At 38.7% G+C, this 22012-nt stretch overlaps 1 protein-coding gene across 4 annotated transcripts in view; it reads right to left on the minus strand.

The window, feature by feature from the left end:
* Window positions 1-22012, minus strand: part of PPP4R2 (protein phosphatase 4 regulatory subunit 2) — a 72810-nt gene that overhangs the window by 16810 nt on the left and 33988 nt on the right. For 2 of the 4 annotated variants that reach the window (XM_025374976.1, XM_025374974.1), the window contains exon 3: window positions 4989-5159. The exons of the other annotated variants lie outside the window; for them this stretch is intronic. In XM_025374976.1, coding sequence (XP_025230761.1) covers window positions 4989-5159 — 171 coding nt within the window. The remainder of the gene's footprint in view (window positions 1-4988; window positions 5160-22012) is intronic. 4 annotated transcript variants of the gene reach the window in all.

Raw genomic sequence — 22012 nt, forward strand, 5'->3', positions numbered from 1 at the left:
CAGGAATGTAACTTACATGCTCTCTATTCCTCAAAATGCCTCTTCGTGTATATGCCATTATAGGAATGAACCATTACCTATTAGCAATTCCTAAATTATATTCATGGTCTCTGTAATAGGAAGAGGATTTCCATAAATGGCCCTGGTTTGAGTAAACCCATATACTGTTTTCTATTATAATCCCAATCAGAGGGCATAAAATGGTCTTTTAATTGACCATTTCATTAAAATTTTTAGTTTCGTTCATTTTAATTTTTGGTGTTTCTCAAACTGTAACTTCAGTTTTGGAGAGTAGCTATAATCTATCTTTTATGAAATTTTAAAGTTCCAAAGTAATTTTAAAAGACAAGAAAATGACCAAAAAAAAAAAGAAAGAAAAAAGAAATTAAGCATTCCACTGTGATTCTTCTATGCCTCAATACACAAAATATAGATATAAATACACTTTTATTCTTTTATTCTTTTTTTCTAGTGCCCAGTTACTCAATATTTATTCTTTTCTTTACTCATTCATTCATCCATCCATCCATGCATCTAGTCAATCCATACTTGTCTGTTTGAGAACCTACTATATTCAGGCACTCACTCTTCTAGGCCTTGTTTGGAAAAGCCTGTTACCCCAGCTCTCCAGAAGCTTATAGTTCAGGATATCAAGTAAACAAATGCATGGACAATTTCCACTTCAAAGAGGGAAAAACTTGTACTCTGGCCGGGCGCAATGGCTCACGCCTGTAATCCCAGCACTTTGGGAGGCCGAGGCAGGCGGATCACAAGGTCAGGAGATCGAGACCATCCTGGCTAACACGGTGAAACCCTGTCTCTACTAAAAATACAAAAAAATCAGCCGGGCGTGGTGGCAGGCGCCTATAGTCCCAGCTACTCTGGAGGCTGAGGCAGGAGAATGGCATGAACCTGGGAGGCAGAAGTTGCAGAGAGCTGAGATTGCGCCACTGCACTCCAGCCTGGGTGACAGAGTGTCTCAAAAAACAAACAAACAAAAAACCCCACTTGTACTGTGATAATACACTAAAATAATTTAGAAAATGGATAATCTTTCTTATAGCAAAATACTAGGAAGCATTTAATATAAAACTTTCACAAATTAAAAGCAAAAATAACAAAAACTTAACAATAAGAAAATTAGCAAAAGAAAGCCAAAAGAGGATATAAAGGGCAATTCACAGAAAGGCTGTAAGTACATAAAAAGATGTTCCATTTCACTTGCAACCAAAGAAACACAAATATAGACACATATAGAGTACTGAAGAATTACAGTATCTGCACTTACTACAAATGAAAAAAGCATCAACAACCACATTTTGCTAAGTCAATTTTGCAGTATTGATAAACTGAAAATTAAGTGTTCATAAGCTAAACTAGCAATTACATTTCTACAAATTAAAAAAAGCAACAATGTGGCCGGGTGTGATGGCTCACGCCTGTAATCCCAGCACTTTGGGAGGCCAAGGTGGGAGGATCACCTGAGGTCAGGAATTCGAGATCAGCCTGACCAACATGGAGAAACCCCACCTCTACTAAAAACACAAAAATTAGCTGGGCGTGATGGCACATGCCTGTAATCCCAGCTACTCGGGAGGCTGAGACAGGAGAATCCCTTGAATCCAGGAGGGGGAGGTTGCGGTGAGCCAAGATCGCTCCATTGCAGCCTGGGCAACAAAAGCGAAACTCCACCTCAAAAAAAAGAGGCAACAATCTATACATATATTCAAAACATGACATTCATCAACAAAACATATGGGGAAGGATGCTCACTACAAGCACTGCTCGTTAACAGCCAAAAAAATAAATGCCTACCATCAATCAGGACAGGCAAATAAAAACTTATAATCTACTCACATAATAGAAAGCAATGCAGCCATTTCAAATAAATAAAAAGATAGCTTTAAATGTATTAATATAGACATGTTGAAGCTTCTCTAAAAGGAAATTACAACTAGCATATAGCATGATTCTACTTTCATTCTTTATGTACTTCTGTAACAGTGGGGATCTTTTTAAAAGCATGAACATACACCACTTTTGTAATTTAAAGATAATCTATTACAAATGGGGGGGGGGAGGAATGTATAAGAATGGACAAACCCTCAAACTGGTGGAAAACCAACAAAATGTTACTTCTTAGTAAATATTTTTAAAAACTATATATATGTAAAACGCAAAAATTGAAAATTTTAGACATGTTTCAACATACCCATATATTAAAATACAGACAAAAAAAGTAAATTAAAAATAGAAAAATCTTAATGTATCACTGATTAAATAAGACTTAGATTCTGCCTGCTCAGAAAAAGTGATTCATAAACTGCCATTCTGAAAAATCAGATTTAAAAAACAGAAGTTCGGGCCAAGTGCAGTGGCTCATGCTTGTAATCCCAGCACTTTGGGACACTGAGGCAGGTAGATCACTTGAGGTCAGGAGTTCCAGACCAGCCTGGCCAACATGGTAAAACCCTGTCTCTACTAAAAATACAAAAATAAATAAATAAATAAAATAAAATAAAATAAATAAAATAAAAATTAAAAAATAGCTGGGTGCAGTGGCACACACCTGTAATGCCAGCTACTTGACAGGCTGAGGCTGGAGAATAGCTTGAACTTGGGAGGCGGAAGTTGCGGTGAGCCCAGATGGCGCCACTGCATTCCAGCCTGGGTGACAAAGACTCCATCTCTAAATAAAATAAAATAAAATAAGATAAAATAAAATAAAATAAAAACGGTTCAAAAATAAAAAGTTTTAAAAGAAGAATGCTCAAGCATTTAATGACTGTTCAAATCATTTTCTGAAGTAGGTGAATTACCTCTTTTACAGATTAAGAAATTACAAATATTTAGATTTATGTAATAAATACGTAATACACAATTACATTTATATTTTTATTATAATATGTATACATAATTATATAATACATGTATTTGTTTCTAGCTCAACTTAATGTGAAAGAACTGAAAATGGTATTTGCTATTACTAAGTCAGAATCACAAGTAAATCTGCTTACTAAGCAGCGGCATAATTTAACCTGTTTCACCTTAACTTTTATTTTTAAATGATGGCCATAATTTATTGAAATAAAAGATGAGTCACTATATCTAAGTACTATTTATATATATGTACAATTTACAAATAACCCCGAGAAGTATTCTTATCTTGAATGTATTTAGTTCAACAGTAAATCTTATGCAACATGCTTCTAAAACGTATCATGTGGCTATTTCTTGGATAAGTGCTTCTGAAATTTTTTTTTTCCTTTTCCTGAAAAATTTTAAAATTAAGATCGATATGGAAATACACACATATGGTTAAATACTTTCAACAGTCCAACAGGGTGCACAGTGAAAACAGGTCTCTCCTTCCCATCCCAGGCCCCCGGGGGTAACTATAACTGATGAACCTCAAAGACAAAAGCTGTGATTTCTTCCCCCAAAGTATTTTTGTAACAGACCCAAAGTCAAGGCATAAGGGTTTGACATTTCAAGCAAAATTCTTAAACCTAAAAACAGTGGAATATGATGTAAAGCAAACCATTAACTGGATTACACTATCTTATTTTGAAATCCCATGCAATTAAATACCTAAAGAATCAAGCCATTTATGCCATCTAAAAATACAACTGAAATCCTTCAAATAATATCTAATTCTAACTACGAATTCATGGTTAGAAAAACTACAATTCATTATATTTAGCATTGTTGTTGTTCCACAGCCCAAATTAACGCCAGACTAAATATTGAATAATTCAACTTCACAAACACTTCTTCCCTTCAATAAAGGAAACTGTAAAAATACAAAGTCCTGACTGGGCGCGGAGGCTCACACCTGTAATCCCAACACTTTGGAAGGCTGAGGTGGGCGGATCACGAAGTCAGGAGTTCGAGACCAGCCTGGCCAGCATAGTGAAACCCCATCTCTACTAAAAATTAAAAAAAATTAGCCGGGCTTGGTGGTGCGTGCCTGTAGTCCTAGCCTAGCTACTCGGGGGGCTGAGGTAGAATTGCCTGAACCCGGCAGGTGGAGGTTGCAGTGGGCTGAGATCATGCCACTGCACTCCACCCTGGGCGACAGCGAGACTCCGTCTCCAAACAAAACAAAACAAAAAACAAAACCAAAAGAAAGTCCTAAAAACAAAGAATTTAAAATGACAGAATATGAGACACAGTAACATTTCTTTAAAAATGAGTACTGCTGGGCTCGGTGGCTCACGCCTGTAAACCCAGCACTTTGGGAGGCCGAGGTGGGTGGAACATGAGGTCAGGAAATCGAGACCATCCTGGCTAACACGGTGAAACCCCATCTCTACTAAAAATACAAAAAATTAGCCGGGTGTCGTGGCAGTTACTCAGAAAGCTGAGGCAGGAAAACTGCTTGAACCCGGGAGACAGAGGTTGCAGTGAGCCAAGATCGCGCCACTGCATTCCAGTCTAGGCGACAGAGCGAGACACTGTCTCAAAAACAAAACAAAACAAAACAAAGGGAGTTTTACTTTTGTACAGAATATCTTTTTGGTGTTTTTAATGTTTTACAAGGGCCCAAAAATGGTTACTTGTAACTAACAAGCAAGAGGTTACTTGGGAGAGAAATGAGGATCCAAAAGTCTAAACAAAAACTCACTAAAATACTTTCATAAATTAGTACTTCATTTTAAAAGAAATGTGATTTCTCAATGATATAAAGGTTCCGTATAAAGTATGAAGACATAACACCAAATATAAAACAGGAAAGAAAAACCATTAAAATGTTTCCTGATAAATGAATGTTTCCATTGATACCTATAAAAAGGTGGTTCAAGTTTTTTAAAAGGCTGTAAACATTTTAAATAGTTGTAAGCTAAAACTCATCAAGTACATGTCACTAGAAACAAATAATTTATTCTAATGGATAATCAATCATCAACCAGACATATCAAAACTAAAAGAAAAATCTATAATCTTCTGCTAAAAATTAAATCTTTAAAACAGTATTAAGTGCATACCCATTAAATCCAGTGACAATTTTCAGTATTCTTTCCTTCATTTCATCAAAGGGAATATATTCGACATTAGGGTTGGGAGGACCTCTTGGCTCAGGAGCTGAAGTTCTGAAATCATCCATCACTTTCTCCAGTTTGAAAATAAAATAGCCTTTAAACTGGGACCACTGAATCCTATAAGCAAAAAATTAAAAAATATATAATACCATATAGCTTTACAATTCTTGAACACAAAACACAAATACAGAATATACTATGACACTAACACTAACAGAATATGTGAATAATTAGTAATGAGAATACCGTCATTCAGGAGCATGCATCATCATGCCTCATTTATCTCACAAGCTCCATCCTGATGCTACCCAACTCCCAACCCAAACAAAACCCAGATCTCTGATTTAAATCTTTTAAATGAACTACCTCTGCCTCAAAGTCTACGGTGTGTTAGGTCCTATTCTTAGTATGTTTAAAATAGTATTTTGACTCTTTCCCTCATAACAAACCTAACCAGGGGGGCGTTAGTTACTATCCTATTAAGTCAGAATGAATCCATGCCTTAATCATACAAGTTACAATGTTTGCACAGATTAATGAAATGTGTCTATTATCTGCTAAATAACAAAATAAACTTTACTTTCTCCTTTTTCTTTCCCTTTCAGTTAATATCTTCAGGCTCTTCTGTCACTTAAGAGACAAAAGTTATGTACCTATGATTAAGGCACATAATCACCGGTTCCATCCAACCAGTACTCGCACAATAAAAATACATACTTTGCTTATGTACTCTTCATATCTATTAATTTATCAAATTAACACAAACACATTTTTATCCTTCTTTCCTCACATTTTACCACTAATATAGAAGGAAATTTTGTGAGGATACCTGCCTGAATACTGTAAATTCCAGGAGACACAGGAGTCAGGAATGTTAACCATTTCCTCAGGCAGACAGTACTACCATTAGTGACAGCAGATCAATCTCTTTACATAGGTTGACTACTTAAAACAAATTTACACAAATTAACGGGAGCCAATCTGTAACCAGCTTCCATCCCATCCAGCAACCCTATAAACTAGGGTAGCAGCTTTCAAACTGTGGTCCAAGAGGTCAAAGCTATTGTCAAAAGAATAAGGGCTGACTAGTTCACTGTTAATATTTGCACTGATGGTATAAAAGCAAGGTGGATAAAACTGATATCCATGTAGCAAGAGTCAAGACAGTAGCACCAAACTGTATTACTAGCTGTAGTAGAAGCCATCATTTTCACAAACTCATAATTTAAAAAATCTGTTTCACTTAAAGTGTAAAAGATATTAAAATTACTAATTTCATTAAATCCCAACCCCTGAATACATCTTTTAAATATTCTGTGTAACAAAAATGAGAAATATACATTAAAAAATTATGCTGCATATCAAAGAGGTATGGCATTCTCAAAGAACAATACCTTTAGACTGTTGCCAGCTGAACTAGCTATTTTTCATAAAACAGCATTTTTACCTGAAAGGTCTGCCACACAAATAAAGCTTATTTAGATTAGCAGACGGGGTGTGATGGCTCACACCTGTAATCTCAGCAGGCGGATCACTTGAGGTCAGGAGTTCGAGATCAGCCTGGCCAACAGGGTGAAACCCTGTCTTTACTAAAAATACAAAAATCAGCCAGGTATGGTGGTGCATGCCTGTAATCCCAGCTACACAGGAGGCTGAGGCAAGGAGAATCGCTTGAACTGAGGAGGTGGAGGTTGTAGTGAGCTGAGGATCGCACTACTGCACTCCAGCCTGGGCGATGAGCAAGACTCCATTTCAAAAAAAAAAAAAAAATTAGGAGAATGTGGTAGGCATTTTCTCAAAAATAAATAAAGTGAAACTGTCACTGTAAGATAAATAACTGATAATATTCGTTACTAATGATAAAAATTTGAACTTCTATGCAAAAAACTGAAAGTCTGGAAAATTTTTATTCTTCACTGAGAGCTCGAAAACTTCCTGATATATTCCCAAAATATTCTGAAGGCAACCAGTGTCCACGTAAAAATATTATATGGGGCCAGGTGTGGTGGCTCATGCCTGTAATCCCAGCACTTTAGGAAGCTGAGACAGAAAGATCACTTGGGCCCAGGAACTGGAAGCCAGCCTGGGCAAACAGCAATATCCCATCTCTACAAAATAATTAATTACTAATTAATTTAAATTAGGCATGGTGATACGCACCTCCAGTCCCAGCTACTCAGGAGGCTGAGGCAACAGGATTGCTTGAGCCCAGGACGTGGAGGCTGCAGTAAGCCAAGATCACACCACTACACTCCAGCCTGAGCGACAGACCAAGACTCTGTCTCTTAAATAAAGATACTGTGTGATACCAAAAGCACAAGCAACAAAATAGATAAACTGAATTATATCTGTGCATCAGCCAGGCGCAGTGGCTCACGCTTGTAATCCCAGCACTTTGGGAGGCCGAGACGGGTGGATCACAAGGTCAGGAGATCGAGACCACGCTGGCTAACATGGTGAAACCCCGTCTCTACTAAATATACCAAAAATTAGCCAGGCGTGGTGGCGGGCACCTGTAGTCCCAGCTACTCAGGAGGCTGAGGCAGGAGAATGATGTGAACCCGGGAGGCGGAGCTCACAGTGAGCTGAGATCACGCAACTGCACTCCAGACTGGGTGACAGAGCAAGACTCTGTCTCAAAAAAATAATAATAATTGTGCATCAAAGGATACTATCGACAGAGTAAAAAGTCAAATCGTGAAATGGGAGAAAATATTCGCAAATCTTTTATCTGATAAGGAGTTAATATCCAGAATATATAAAGAACTCCTACAACTCAACAAAAAAGAAAACCCAATTTAAAAATGGGCAAAGTACTTAAATACATACTTCTCCAAAGAAGATATACAAATGGTCAGCAAACACACAAGATGCTGCTTAACACCATTAATCTTGGGGAAATGTAAATCCAAATCACAATGAGATACCACTTTATACCCATTAGGGTTGGCTATTATCCAAAAAACAAGTGAACAAGTATTGGCTGGCCAAGGATGTAGAGAAACTGGAACTTTTTTTTTTTTTTTGAGACAAGAGTCTCACTCTGTTGCCAGGGCTGGAGTGTAGTGGTGCAATCTCGGCTCACTGCAACCTCTGCCTCCGGGGTTCAAGTAATTCTCCTGCTTCAGCCTCCCAAATAGCTAGGAATACAAGCGCCTGCCACTACGTCCAGCTAATTTTTTTGTTTTTTGGTTTTTTTTTTTTGAGACGGAGTCTCGCTCTGTCGCCCAGGCTGGAGTCCAGTGGCCCAGGCTGGAGTCCAGTGGCGCGATCCCAGCTCACTCTAAGCTCCGCCTCCTGAGTTTATGCCATTCTCTTGCCGCAGCCTCCCGAGTAGCTGGGACTACAGGCGCCCGCCACCTCGTCCGGCTACTTTTTTTTTGTTTTTGTTTTTGTTTTTTATATTTTTTAGTAGAGACGGGGTTTCACTGTGTTAGCCGGGATGGTCTCAATCTTCTGACCTCGTGATCCGCCCGTCTCGGCCTCCCAAAGTGCTGGGATTACAGGCTTGAGCCACCGCGTCCGGCCATTTTTTTGTATTTTTAGTAGAGACAAGGTTTCACCATGTTGGCCACACTGGTCTCGAACTCCTGACCTCGTGATCAGCCCGCCTCGGCCTCCCGAAGGGCGTGAGTTACTGCGCCTGGCCAAGAAACTGAAACTCTTGTGCATGGCTGGTGGGAACGAGGCAGTCACCGTGGAAAGCAGTTTGGTTCCTCAAAAAAAAAAAAAAATTATGAAACCACCCTATGATTCAGGAATCCCATTTCTCAGTAGATCCCCAAAACCCAACAACCCAAATGTGCTATCAGCACATGAATGGATAAGCAAAATGTGAGATACACACACACACACACACACACACACACACACAGTCTTTAATCTGAAATAAATTTCAACGTGGTACGACATGGATGAAGCTTGATGGCATTATGCAAAGTGAAATAAGCCAGACACAAAAAGAACGACTATTGTATGACTCTACTTATACGAGGTATCAAGAATAGTCAAATTTAGAGACAGTCGTCTGACACTGTGGGAGGAAGGTGCAGGGACTTACTACTCTCTAATGTGTACAATGTTTCAGTTTGGGTAGATGAAAAGTTCTGCAGATGGATGATCTTGATGGTAATGTAACATTGTGAGTGTACTTAATGCCAATAAACTGTACACTTAAAATTGTAAAAATGGTAAGGTTTACATTACATATATTTCAATAGGTATTTCACCACAAAGAAGATACGCAAATGGCCAATAAGCATATGAAAAGATGCTCAGCATTATTATCTATTACAGAAATGCAAATCAAAACCACAAGGAGACACCCATTTCACACCCACTAGGGTGGCTATAATCAAAAAGATGAGTAATAAACAAGTGCTGGGTTGATGTGGGGAAACTGGTAATGTCATACATCACTGGTGGGAATGTAAAATGGTGTAGCTGCTTTGGAAAGTACTTGGCAGTTCCTCAGGAAGGTAAATGCAGACTTGTAATCCAACAATTCCATTCTATTAAATGAGTCAATAATGTATTTTACCGCTACTACTTTTTAAAATGGTGAGCATGAAAAGCTATTTGCATGATTACTTTTTTCCTTTCCCTATCCTATTTTAGAAAGGGGAATTTGAGGTTTAACAAGCAGATCTGCACATCACAGAATTTTTGATATGCCTAATAAGAATCCTTCTTAATGTACAATTGCTTTTGGTTCCTAAAATTTATCTTTAAACTTTATAAGACTCCCCACATGCACTTCATAAACATACCAGGGAAAGTTATACTAAAATAGGATTATACTTTTCATTTCTTTAATAATTTTTTGTACTTTTAATAATCACCCACTAATTCATAGTATTTTATGAGTTCAGATTTACATATGCAAAAGGTCTTGTGGTGCGTTTTAATCTCATCCTTCCATTAACCATCTGACATGACATCTTTGAGGTCCAAAAAAAGCACATTAATGGGAACAGCCAGACAAGAGGTATGGGACCCCAGGTAGTGGAAATTCTGAAGAGATTAAAAGACTCTATGGTACTAACTCATGAGACAGAAATTAAGCCCCATAAATTGACATGAATTATGAACACACTGTAGTCTTAACTTTCAAATAAATCAAGCAGTTACTCTAAATTAGATCAATACGATGCAATTCAAGTGATACTATTCCATATATATATATGGGGAGGGCATTCATAAAATGTGAAAGATACAGCTTTTTGATGGAGGACAGCTATTTGATAAAAACAAAAACAGAAAATGCTTCCCTAAAAGTTATATAATTCAGGAGCCAGGCGCAGTGGCTCAAGTATGTAATCCCAGCACTTTGGGAGGCTGAGGCGGGCTTACCATGAGGTCAAGAGATCCAGACCATCCTGGCCAACATGGTGAAACCCGTCTCTACTAAAAATACAAAACTTAGCTGGGCATGGTGGCGCACACCTGTAGTCCGAGCTACTCGGGAGGCTGAGGCAGGAGAATTGCTTGAACCCGGGAGGCGGAGGTTGCAGTGAGCCAAGATTGCGCCACTGCACTCCAGCCTGGGCGACAGCGGAACTCTATCTCCAAAAACAAGAAGTTATATTCAGGCACAAAAAATAGGCCATGAGCAAATCAACTAAAAACTTGGCAACAAAAACAATTTCTTAGGAACATACATTCACTGGATGAGTAGAAATGAGAACAACAACAAAAAAAACCCCTTAGTTTTCAATACGAAAATCAAATTATTCTAAAAAGATGCTCATGAAACACAAACACATTTTCAACTTCAGAACAAATTTCTCCACATAAAATCCCCTCCAATACATACTCAAAATTTAAATCTACTTTGCTGAAATTAACTCAATAATTTACTGAAATTAATCACCCATTAACTTTAAGTAGCTTCACCTCCCTTCACTTTTTCTGCTCCCCTTCCATTTTCCTATTTTTGCAGTTTGTCCTGTAGGAAAGTACAATTCATATCTCTAATAAATACATCCTAGTGCTAGATTCTACACTGACCTTTTCTCTCCATAGGAGCTCGTTAAGTTCATATTCAAACATGTTTCTCTCACAATTCTCTAAAGGTTAAACGTATTTTCCAGAGGCTTAAGGACAGAAAGTCCACCTTTTCTTTTCCCAAGTGGTGCTACAACAATTTAGTGGCCAGCGGCCAACCACCTTAAGTACTGCTTCCTACCATTCCCAATTCTATTAAGATTACTCTCTACTCAGCCTATCTGCATTGCACACAAAGTGTGAGGAACACTAAGAACACCACAAAGCACAGGAGAGTCCTACTACTATTAGCTACTCCAAAGGATAGCAAATACTGCACCATTTATAAACATCAAACAGGAATCTGAGAACAATGAATAAATAAAATCTAATGGATCTGATCATTCATTAAAGGTGACAGGCTTAAAATACACTTAATGTTTAAAAGGCAGATATTTCAATCAGAAGACTTAAAATGTCAGATAACTCAGTCTTAATTATATAACTGAGGCAAACAAAATAAGTGTATTTAACCTGAATACTGAATTAAGTGAAAGATTTTCAAAAGTAAGAAAACACTGTGTTGCTTACACAAAATTATGACTTTTTAAGGACTAATTTAAAAACACAAATTACTACCTCTATAAATGGGGCACGAAACAAGAGATTCTTTTACATTATCATTCAACATCATATTACGTCTTGTTGATTAACTGAACATTAAAACGGATCAGTAGAACAGAAGACAGCGAAGAAGCAGACCCACACATAAATGAAAATCTGATATATGGTAAAGGACAGATTAGTCAGTCAACTGAAAAATACTGAGACTACTCCAAAATGTTAATAGGATTTAAAAACTGAATAATGTGTTTTTTCTGATTACATCAATAGTACAGCCGTTGTAAGAAATTATAATACAGAAAGACATAAAAGTAAAATGTATCCATAATCTGCAGTCAACCATCATCACTAAAGTAACATTTGAATATATTTTTCAAATTTGACATTCTAGTTTAATATTCCTTTTTCCGGCCGGGCGCGGTGGCTCAAGCCTGTAATCCCAGCACTTTGGGAGGCCGAGATGGGTGGATCACGAGGTCAGGAGATCGAGACCATCCTGGCTAACACGGTAAAACCCCGTCTCTACTAAAAAACACAAAAAACTAGCCAGGCGAGGTGGCGGGCGCCTGTAGTCCCAGCTACTCGGGAGGCTGAGGTAGGAGAATGGCGTGAACCCGGGAGGCGGAGCTTGCAGTGAGCTGAGATCCGGCCACGGCACTCCAACCTGGGCGACACAGCGAGACTCCGTCTCAAAAAAAAAAAAATATTCCTTTTTCCCCTCTCCTTACTCACTATGGGTATTTGCATGGGACAAATAGTCTTTGAAAGCAAGATTTTTAACTGCAACACATATTTGTGCCATAATTTATTAATCACTGTTTAAAAAAAGATTTAGGGCTGGGTGCAGTGGCTCACGCCTGTAAACCAAGCACTCTCGGGGGGCTGAGGCAGGCAAATCACCTGAGATCAGGAGTTGGAGACCAGTCTGGCCAACACGGCAAAATCCCATCTCTACTAAAAATACAAAAATTAGCCAGGCGTAGTGGTGAGCGCTTGTAATTCCAGCTACTTGAGAGGCTGAGGCAGAAGAATCGCTTGAACTCATTGCAGAGGTTGCAGTGAGCCAAGGTTATGCCACTGCACTGCACTCCAGCCTGACAGAGCAAGACTGTCTCAAAAAAAAAATAATAATAATAATTTGGTCACATCTACTTCATTACAATTAATTATGCAGTTATGTGATTAACAGCCTAATAACAAACTTTGTAGGCATCTATTTATCACCTGAGGATAGATTTCTGTAAGTGAAATTATTGAGTCCAAAGTATGAAGTACAAATATCAAGACTTTTGATTCGACCTTCAAAAACTCCCCAGACACAATGTACCACACACTTTATAGTGTCATCAGTAATATAAACCAACATGTTTCATTTGAGTATGATAATCTTTCAAAACCTCTGTCAATATGCTAGTAGAGAAACAGTTTAATTAATATTTCCTTCATTGCTAGTGAAATTGAATATTTTTACCTGATTTTGGCCACAAGATGCTTGTTTTTTGTGTTAACAGGTCCTTTGCAATCCCTCCTCCTAGGGCTTCTTCAATTTTGGCACTACCGACATTTTCTTTTCTTTTTTTCTCTTTGGAGACAGAGTTTCACTCTTGTCGCCCAGGCTGGAGTACAGTGGCGTGATCTCGGCTCACTGCAACCTCCGCCTCCCAGGTTCCAGCAATTATCCTGCCTCAGCCTCCTGAGTAGCTAGGATTACAGGCACCCACCACCATGCCTGGCTAATTTTTGTATTTTTAGTAGAGACGGTATTTCGCCATGTTGGCCAGGCTAGTCTCAAACTCCTGACGACTTCAGGTGATCCACAGCCTTGGCCTCCTAAAGTGCTGGGATTATAGGTGTGAGCCACCAGGACCGGCCACTGCTGATATTTTCAAGTTGGATGTAATTCTTTGTCATAGAAGGATGTCCTTTGTATTGTAGGATATGGAGCTACATTCCTGGCCTCTACTTACTAGAAACCTATAGCACACCACCCATTCCAACTGTGACAACCGTAAATGTCTCCCAACATTATCAAATGTTCCCTGGGAGACAAAAATTGTCCCCAGTTAAGAACCATGGGCACCTTCCCCACCTCTCTAAAAGTATTTGTCTTTTGCTTATTTTTGTGTTGTGGAAAAAGTAAATTATGTGATACAAGTATGAACATAATTTTTGGATTCTCATTTTGCACTGACTGCTTCAAAGATAAAAAGTATTGTTTTTGGCCAGGCACAGTGGCTTACACCTGTAATCCCTGCACTTTGGGAGGCCCAGGCGGGTGGATCACCTGAGGTCAGGAGTGAGACCAGCCTGGCAAACACGGTGAAACCCCATCTCTACTAAAAACACAAAAATGAGCTGGTGTGGTGGTGCATGTCTGTAATTCCAGCTACTCAGGAGGCTGAGGCAGGAGAATGAATCACTTGAACCTGGGAGGCCGAGGCTGCAGTGAGCCGAGACGGTGCCACTGCACTCCAGCCTGGGCAACAAAAAAAAAAACCTCAGTCTCATCAAAAAAAAGTATTGTTTTTGATATAAATGAAATGACACTAAAATATTTCTCATGTTTCCTATTTTGAAATTATCTTTGAAGTGTTACATATTTTCTCACTCGGAAACTTCTGAGTGATGGCATGATCTCAAGATGGCATGATACCTGCTTCGAAGCAATAAAGTTTTGATAAAAATTCTGAAGGGAAAGTATTTGCCACTGAAAGTGAATTTTTCAAATTAGACTGCTAAATGGTTGTACACATGAAGGATCCAATCAGATGAAAAAGAAAGCTTCAGAAGGTAACACAAACTTTCAGACAATAGCTCAGTGTAAACTTGGGTTTCCTACTTGGCACCTTACATATTCATGATAAGGATTCTAAAAATGCCTAAAGATTCAAATTACTATCTACTCACTCACCTCTCCCTACCAATTAAAACAAAAAGTCCAACCAACAGTATGTTCTGGTTAGCCTGACTCGTGCTTAATTTTTAGCCTTTTGAGCCCTTATTGAGAATGTCCCTGGCTGGGCGGATCATGATGTCAGGATTTCGAAACCAACCTGGCCAGAATGGTGAAACCCTGTCTCTACTAAAAATACAAAAATTAGCCGGGCATGGTGGCGCACGCCTGTAGTCCCAGCTACTCGGGAGGCTGAGGCAGGAGAATTGCTTGAACCTGGGAGGTGGAGATTGCTGTAAGCCAAGATCGGGCCACTGCACTCCAGCCTGGGTGACACTGCACTCCACTGGGTGAGAGACAGAGAGACTCCATCTCGAAACAAAAAAAAAAAAAAGAGAGAAAGAAAAAGAAAAAGAAAAATGTCCCTAGAATCTGTTACTATACCAACACGGACTCCTCCCTTCTACATAAGTGCTGTAGCAAAGACGACTCTTCTAACAGCATGGCTCACAATGACGATAGCCAACAAAGAGATGTTGACTTTTTAAACTTGTACTAGCTTAATGGCTGAAGTGGATCTACCTTCCTCCCTGCAACCAGGGAGTCACTTTTCTCACCACTTTTGCTACCACTTTTTACCACCTCCTCTAAAATCTAGTTGATACCAATCCCAATCTGCCATCAACAGGGACTGATCTATCCCTTCACCCCGACATGTGCCAGACAGGACCAGGTAGGTAGGACCTGGGCCCTTTTATTCATTCTACCAACTCAGCCCTAACATCAAGGTCAACAGCAGTTAGCAAGTCCTGAAGAAATATGCGACAATCCTTGACTAACAAAATTACTTTGTTCCTGCCAGCAGGTGTGCTTAAATAATAAAACAAAATTCATTTGGAAAACCAGACTTACAGATATTAAGCTCACGCCTGTAATTCCAGCATTTTGGGAGGCCGAGGCAGGCAGATCACGAGGTCAGGAGATCGAGACCATCCTGGCTAACACAGTGAAACCCCGTCTCTACTAAAAATACAAAAAAATTAGCCGGGTGTGGCGGCATGCGCCTGTAGTCCCAGCTGCTGGGGAGGCTGAGGCAGGAGAATGGAGTGAACCCGCCAGGCAGAGCTTGCAGTGAGCCAGGATTGTGTCACTGCACTCCAGCCTGGGTGACAGAGCAAGACTCCGTCTCAACAGAAAAAAATAAAAAATAAAAAAAAATAAGACATCATAAACACTTAATTGCAGAGATTTCAGTGATAGTACAACAGAACCTAGAGATCACAATGTAGGTTTAGGCTCACCAAGGAAGGGCTTCAGGACAAAGTTGGAACTTTAGGCTGAACCTTACAGAAAAAGGAATTGGAAATGCATTGACTAAAGTAAAGCAAGGAGCAGGTGTTTAATATAAACAATAAATGAGTTTCTCAAACTCTGCACTATGGACATCTTGAGCCAAAGGGTTTTAGCTTGCGATGAGCTGCTGTCTGTGTGCACTGTAGGATATCTGCATCCCTGACCTCTATCCAGTAGCAATCCTCACTCCAAGTGGTAAAAAAATATCTCTAAGCCATTGCCAAATGAACCATGGGAGGGAAGTGGTCCCTGGTGGAGGACACAACAACACACAATCCCTTTTGTTAACATCTTATTGCTTACTGCTTACCTTAAAATAAAAAGACTGGGGAAATCAGAACTGCCAAGATCAAAGTCACAAAATTTGAGGAATAAAATCTGTGGCACGTGTATATACATCTTTTTAAAGAAACAGAGATAAAGAAATCTAAATAATCTAAACCTAATATACAGATGGTTCATTTAAAAAATAAATACTCATTAGCATTAAAATCTATCTCATGAATCACTTTCAGTTGTACAAGATAACGGACTATGAAGATCTAATCTAGAATTTTTTTCTTGGGTATAGTCACCTGTGTATTAAGTGGAGGGGGGAAAAAAATCCCCCTTTCATCCAACCCAAAGACCAATTCATGTGATATACAGCAAAGACAATAATCATTCCATTTTTAAATTTAGGGAGACTGAAAGGCATATGTAAGTGATTAAAGTTTAAAATCTGTTACTGAAATACAAAAATGAGTTGGCACAGCCACAAGTGGTGAGAGATTACTGTATATTTTAATACAAAGGTTTTATCCTGAAGAATCTTGAGTTTGAAAGTAAAACAAAAGTATCTTAACAATGTCTGCTATGTTGGCTTTTAATATTTTGGTATTCATTTATTTTGTGTAATTTTATATACAGATTACTTTCACTGCTATTTTAAAGTATACCCCAGAGTTATGTGCTACTTTAAAATTACCAATCAAGTAAGTAATAATTATCTGGAATGCATTTTTTCTGTATCTCATACTTTCAAAAAAAGAAGAAAAAAATCATTAAAAGCAAAGTACCTATCAAAAGAACAATTTGTACTTTGGTTTAAGGACTGAATACATGGAAAATGAACATGTCAACACTATTAAATGAATTAACCCTTCCTGGGAATCTCCATCTACATATGACAAAACTAAAAAGATAAACTGGAAATTTGTACTGATACATAATTATACATATTTATGGGATACACGTGACACTTTTGATACATGTATGCAATGTGTATTGGTCAAATCGGTATTTGGGATATCTATTTCAAACATTTATCATTTGTGTTGGGAACATTTCAGATCTTCTCTAGCTATTTTGAAATACACAATAAATTATTAACTATAGTCATCCTACTGTGCTATCAAATACTAAAACATACTCTTTTTATCTGACTGTGCTTTTGTACCTATTAACCAACTTCTATTCATCCCTGGCCCCCCACCCTTCTCAGCCTCTGATAACCCTCATTCTACTCTCTACCTCCGTTAAGTTCAACTTTTTTAGCTCCAACATAATGCATGAGAGCATGTGATATTTGTCTTTCTGTGCCTGTCTTATTTCACTTAATCTAATGATCTCCAGTTCCATCCACATTGGTGCAAAGGATGAGACTTCATTCATTCTTTTTATATCTGAATTGGATTGTATTCCATGGTGTGTGTGTGTGTGTATGTGTATATGTGTATATATATGTGTATTATAGATGTATATATGTGTACATGTATATACATATACACCCCACATTTTCTTTATCCATGCATCCATTTACAGATACTTAGGTTGATTCTCTATCTTGACTACTGTAAACACCGCTGCAATAAATGTGCAAGTATCGGCCAGGCGTGGTGGCTCACGCCTGTAATCCCAGCACTTTGGGAGGCCGAGGCGGGCGGATCAGGAGTTCAAGACCAGCCTGGCCAACATGGGGAAACCCCGTCTCTAGTAAAAACACAAAAATTAGCCAGGCGTGGTGGTGTGTGCCTGCAGTCCCAGCTATTTGGGGAGGCTGAGGCAGGAGAATCACTTGAACTTGAGAGGCAGAGGTTGCAGTGAGCCGAGATTGCACCACTGCACTCCAGCCTGGGAAACAAGCAAGACTCCATCTCAAAAATGGAAAAAAAAAAAGAAAGTGCAGGTAACTCTTTGACATACTGACTTCTTTTCTTGTGGACATTCATCCAGCAGTGGGGATGGCTAGGTCAGACGGCAGACCTATTTTTAGGTTTCTGAGGAACCTCTACACTGTTCGCATAGTAGCTGTACCAATCTACATTTCCACCAGCAGTGTACTAGTGTTTCCCTTTTTCTGCACCCTTGCCAGAATCTGCTATTACTCTTTCTTTTTTAGACATGGTCTTACTCTGTCACCCAGGCTGGAGTGCAGTGGTGCAATCTCACCTCACTGCAACCTCTGCCTCCTGGGCTCAAGTGATGCTCCCACCTCAGCTTCCCAAGCAGCTGGAACTACAGGTGTGTGCCACCATGCCTGGCTTGTCTTTTTGTTAATAGTCATTTAACTGGGGTGTATATCATCTCATTGTGGTTGTGATTTACATTTTCCTGATGATTAGCCAGGTTGAAAGTATTTCATATACCTGTATATCTTCTGAAAAATGTTCAGATAATTTGCCCATTTTAACTGGATTATTTGGTGTTTTTTGCTTTTGAGTTGAGTTCCCTAAATATTCTAGTTATTAATCCCTTGTCAGAAAGATAGTTTGCAAATATTTTCTCCCATTCCATTTTCTTCACTCTGCTGACTTTTCCCTTGTTGCGCCGAAGCTTTTTAGCTTGATGTAATCCCATTAGTCTATTTTTGCTTTCGTTGTCTGTGCTTTTGAGGTCTCGCCCACCTTTGCCCAGACCAATGATCTGAATTGTTGGAAATGCTTCTTTAAGAACAAAACTAGGTCCAGGCACATTGGCCAATGCCTGTAACCCCAACAATTTGGAAGGCTGAGGCAGGAAGACTGCTTGAGCCCAGGAGTTTGAGACCAGCCTGGGCAACATAGCAAGATCCCATCCCTACAAAAAAATTTAAAAATTATCCAGGCATGGTGGCACGTACCTGTAATCCTAGCTACCCGGGAGGCTGAGGTAGGAGGATTGCTTGAACCTAGAAGTTCAAGGCTGCAGTAAGCTATGACTGTGCCACTGCATTGCAGCCTGGGCGAAAGAGGAACAGTCTCTAAAAAACAAAACAAAACTGCAGCTTGCTGTAGTCTCATCCCTCCAAAAGAAGTTATTCAAAAAGCACTACTCATAGTTATCAAATGGAGCTAGGATTCTTGAAGACTAAGAAATTGCAGGAAAATATGGGTCCACTAACTGGCAGGAATCTCCACATCCTGAGTAATAATAGTCGGCAAGTTTTCTGAGTTACCTGGAAAATTCTACACAAGAAAACTATAGATTTGGAGGGAAGAGGAGGAGTTAAAATAAAACAAAACTACTGATTTAATGATGGTACTATTTAACATTCTTTTTAAAAGGTGCATTGTTTAAAGACATTTATAAAAAGCAGAGAAGTAATCAGAAAATTATAAGAGTAGTACAAGAGGTCCAAAGTCTAAATGACCAGTTTAAAAAGAAAAAAATACACACAAAGTGGAGAAGAAGCCAGTAATTATTTTAAATCAAAAATATTTTTAAAAAATTGAAAATAACAAGCATTGATGAGGATATGGAGAAACTGGGACCACTGGGCACTGCTGATAGGAACGTAAAATGGCGCGGCCATAGTGGAAAACAGTTCCTCGAAAAGTTCAACACAGAACTACCGTATGATCCAGCAATTCTACTTCTAGGTGTATACCCAAAAGAAGTGAAAGCAGAGACTTAGACACTCGCACACCAACATTCATGGCAGTGTTATTCACAATGGCTAAAAGGTAAAAACAACCCTGAACCCTGAAAGCATTACGTAAAGTAAAATAAGCCAGACACAAAATATTTTATAATGTCACTTAAGTGAGGTACCTAAAATCCACCAAACTCAAAGACACAAAAGCTAGACAGGGATTGGGAGGAAGGAAGAATGGTCATTATCATTTAATGGGTAACAGAATTTATATTTGGGACAATAAAAAGGTTCTGGAAATGAGTAGTGATGATGGCTCTACAACAATGTGAATGTACTTAATGCCACCGAACTGTACATTTAGCAATGGTTAAAAAGTGGTAAATTTCATTTTTTGCATGTTTTGCCTCAACCAACCAATCCATAAATAGTTCCCAGAATTAAAAAATACTAGTTTTCAAATTAAGAGAACTCACAAGAGTTGCTAAAGAGTGACCAACACAAGGGTTGACAAAGAGAATCACAGCAAAGCACACTGTAGTAAAAACTGTGTAATTCTGGAATCAAAGAGAAGATTCTATAAAACTCCAGGGACACAAACCAGGTCACATACAAAGAGGGCTCCAGTTTTATCAACCGGTGTCAAAGAAAGCAATGAAAAAATTCCTTCAAAATTCAGAGAGACAATAATTTTCAACCTAGAATAACCAGACTATCAAATAAGTAGGTAGAATAAACACATTTTCAGACACTGAAAGTACAAAAAACAAACAAACAAAAAAAAACAAAAAACAAAAAAAAAGTGTTATTGTGCCTTCTCTCATTCCACCAAAACAATGATGTAAACCAAGAAAGAGCATGACATGGTATCTAGAAAACTGAGACTCCAACACAAAAAGTTAATTACAGGATGATAAAAATGGGTCTCCCATCATAAGATGGTAGGATTTCCATCTTCGTCATAACATGGTAGGATTAAGGCAGGTCTAGCGAGCAACCAGTCCAGAATGGAGCAGTTAAGAAGGCTCTACAAGAGATTTTTTTTTAAACATGAAATTGATATGTAAACAACTAAAATCTGAGTTGAATTAGTCATAAGCATACAGAAAACTAAATGAAAAAAACAGCATTAACAGAGACAATGTATATATTGAATGCTAATGTGACTAAAATTTCAATGTAATTATACTGGATAACATGAGCAGTTCAAGTGGGAAGTATGTGTCTATGCTTGGAGAAGGAGCACGGAAAAGAAACTAAATATTAACTTTCATTAGTAAGAAATCAGATACTTCTTACTGTCTGAAGTAAGTAAGGAAAAAAGGAAAAAGTAACTAGACTGTAAAATTAAGGAAAAAAGTAACTAGTAAAAAGACTGCACCTTAAAAATAGGAAGGTAGGCCAGGCGTGGTGGCTCATGCCTGTAATCCTAGCACTTTAGGAGGCCAAGGTGGGCAGATCACAAGGTCAAGAAATCAACACCATCCTGGCCAAAATGGTAAAACCCCGCCTCTACTAAAAATACAAAAATTAGCTGGGCATGGTGGTGTGTGTCTGTAATTCCAGCTACCCAGGAGGCTGAGGCAGGAGAATCGCTTGAACCCGGGAGGCAGAGGTTGCAGTGAGCTGAGATCATACCATTGCACTCCAGCCTGGGCAACAGAGCGAGACTCCGTCTAAAAACACACACAAAAAAAAAAAAAGAAGAAAGAAAAAGAAATTATAATCACTCCCTCACATATAGTTCATTCTCTAGCCCTTATCTGGATTCACTGTTAAAAAAAAAATAAATAAATAAAAATCAACGCAATCCCCACCAAATCTTTGCCTACACAAACACAGGAAAGAAAGCAAAGACAAAGAAAAATCCACAACCATGCTGGCTGATCTTGAGTACACTATAAATGCTACCAGACATTATCCCCAGTCTATTTCATTCTCTGACTCTCCCAGTAACTATTTCATATCTTCTCACCTCAACCTTACATTGAGTTTTCCCTCCCTCACACTCAATGGCCTTGCTTCCTGTTGCACTTATAAAACTGAAATAAGGAATTTCCAGAGTCCCACCAGTTACCTACTGCCATGTACATGTACACACCCTGAATTCCCACCTGTTATCACAGATGGAGCTATCCATGCTCTAGTCTATTTATATACTAGATTTGCCATTTGATCACCTACTCAAGAGTACCACTTGAGCAATTCTCCCTTAGAAGTAAGCTTCTGGTTTACTTTACCTCAAATATATTTTCAGCACAGCCATTCATTGGACAATTCTTT

This window comes from Theropithecus gelada, chromosome 2 (assembly GCF_003255815.1).
Source record: "Theropithecus gelada isolate Dixy chromosome 2, Tgel_1.0, whole genome shotgun sequence".
Classification (NCBI taxonomy): Eukaryota; Metazoa; Chordata; class Mammalia; order Primates; family Cercopithecidae; genus Theropithecus; species Theropithecus gelada.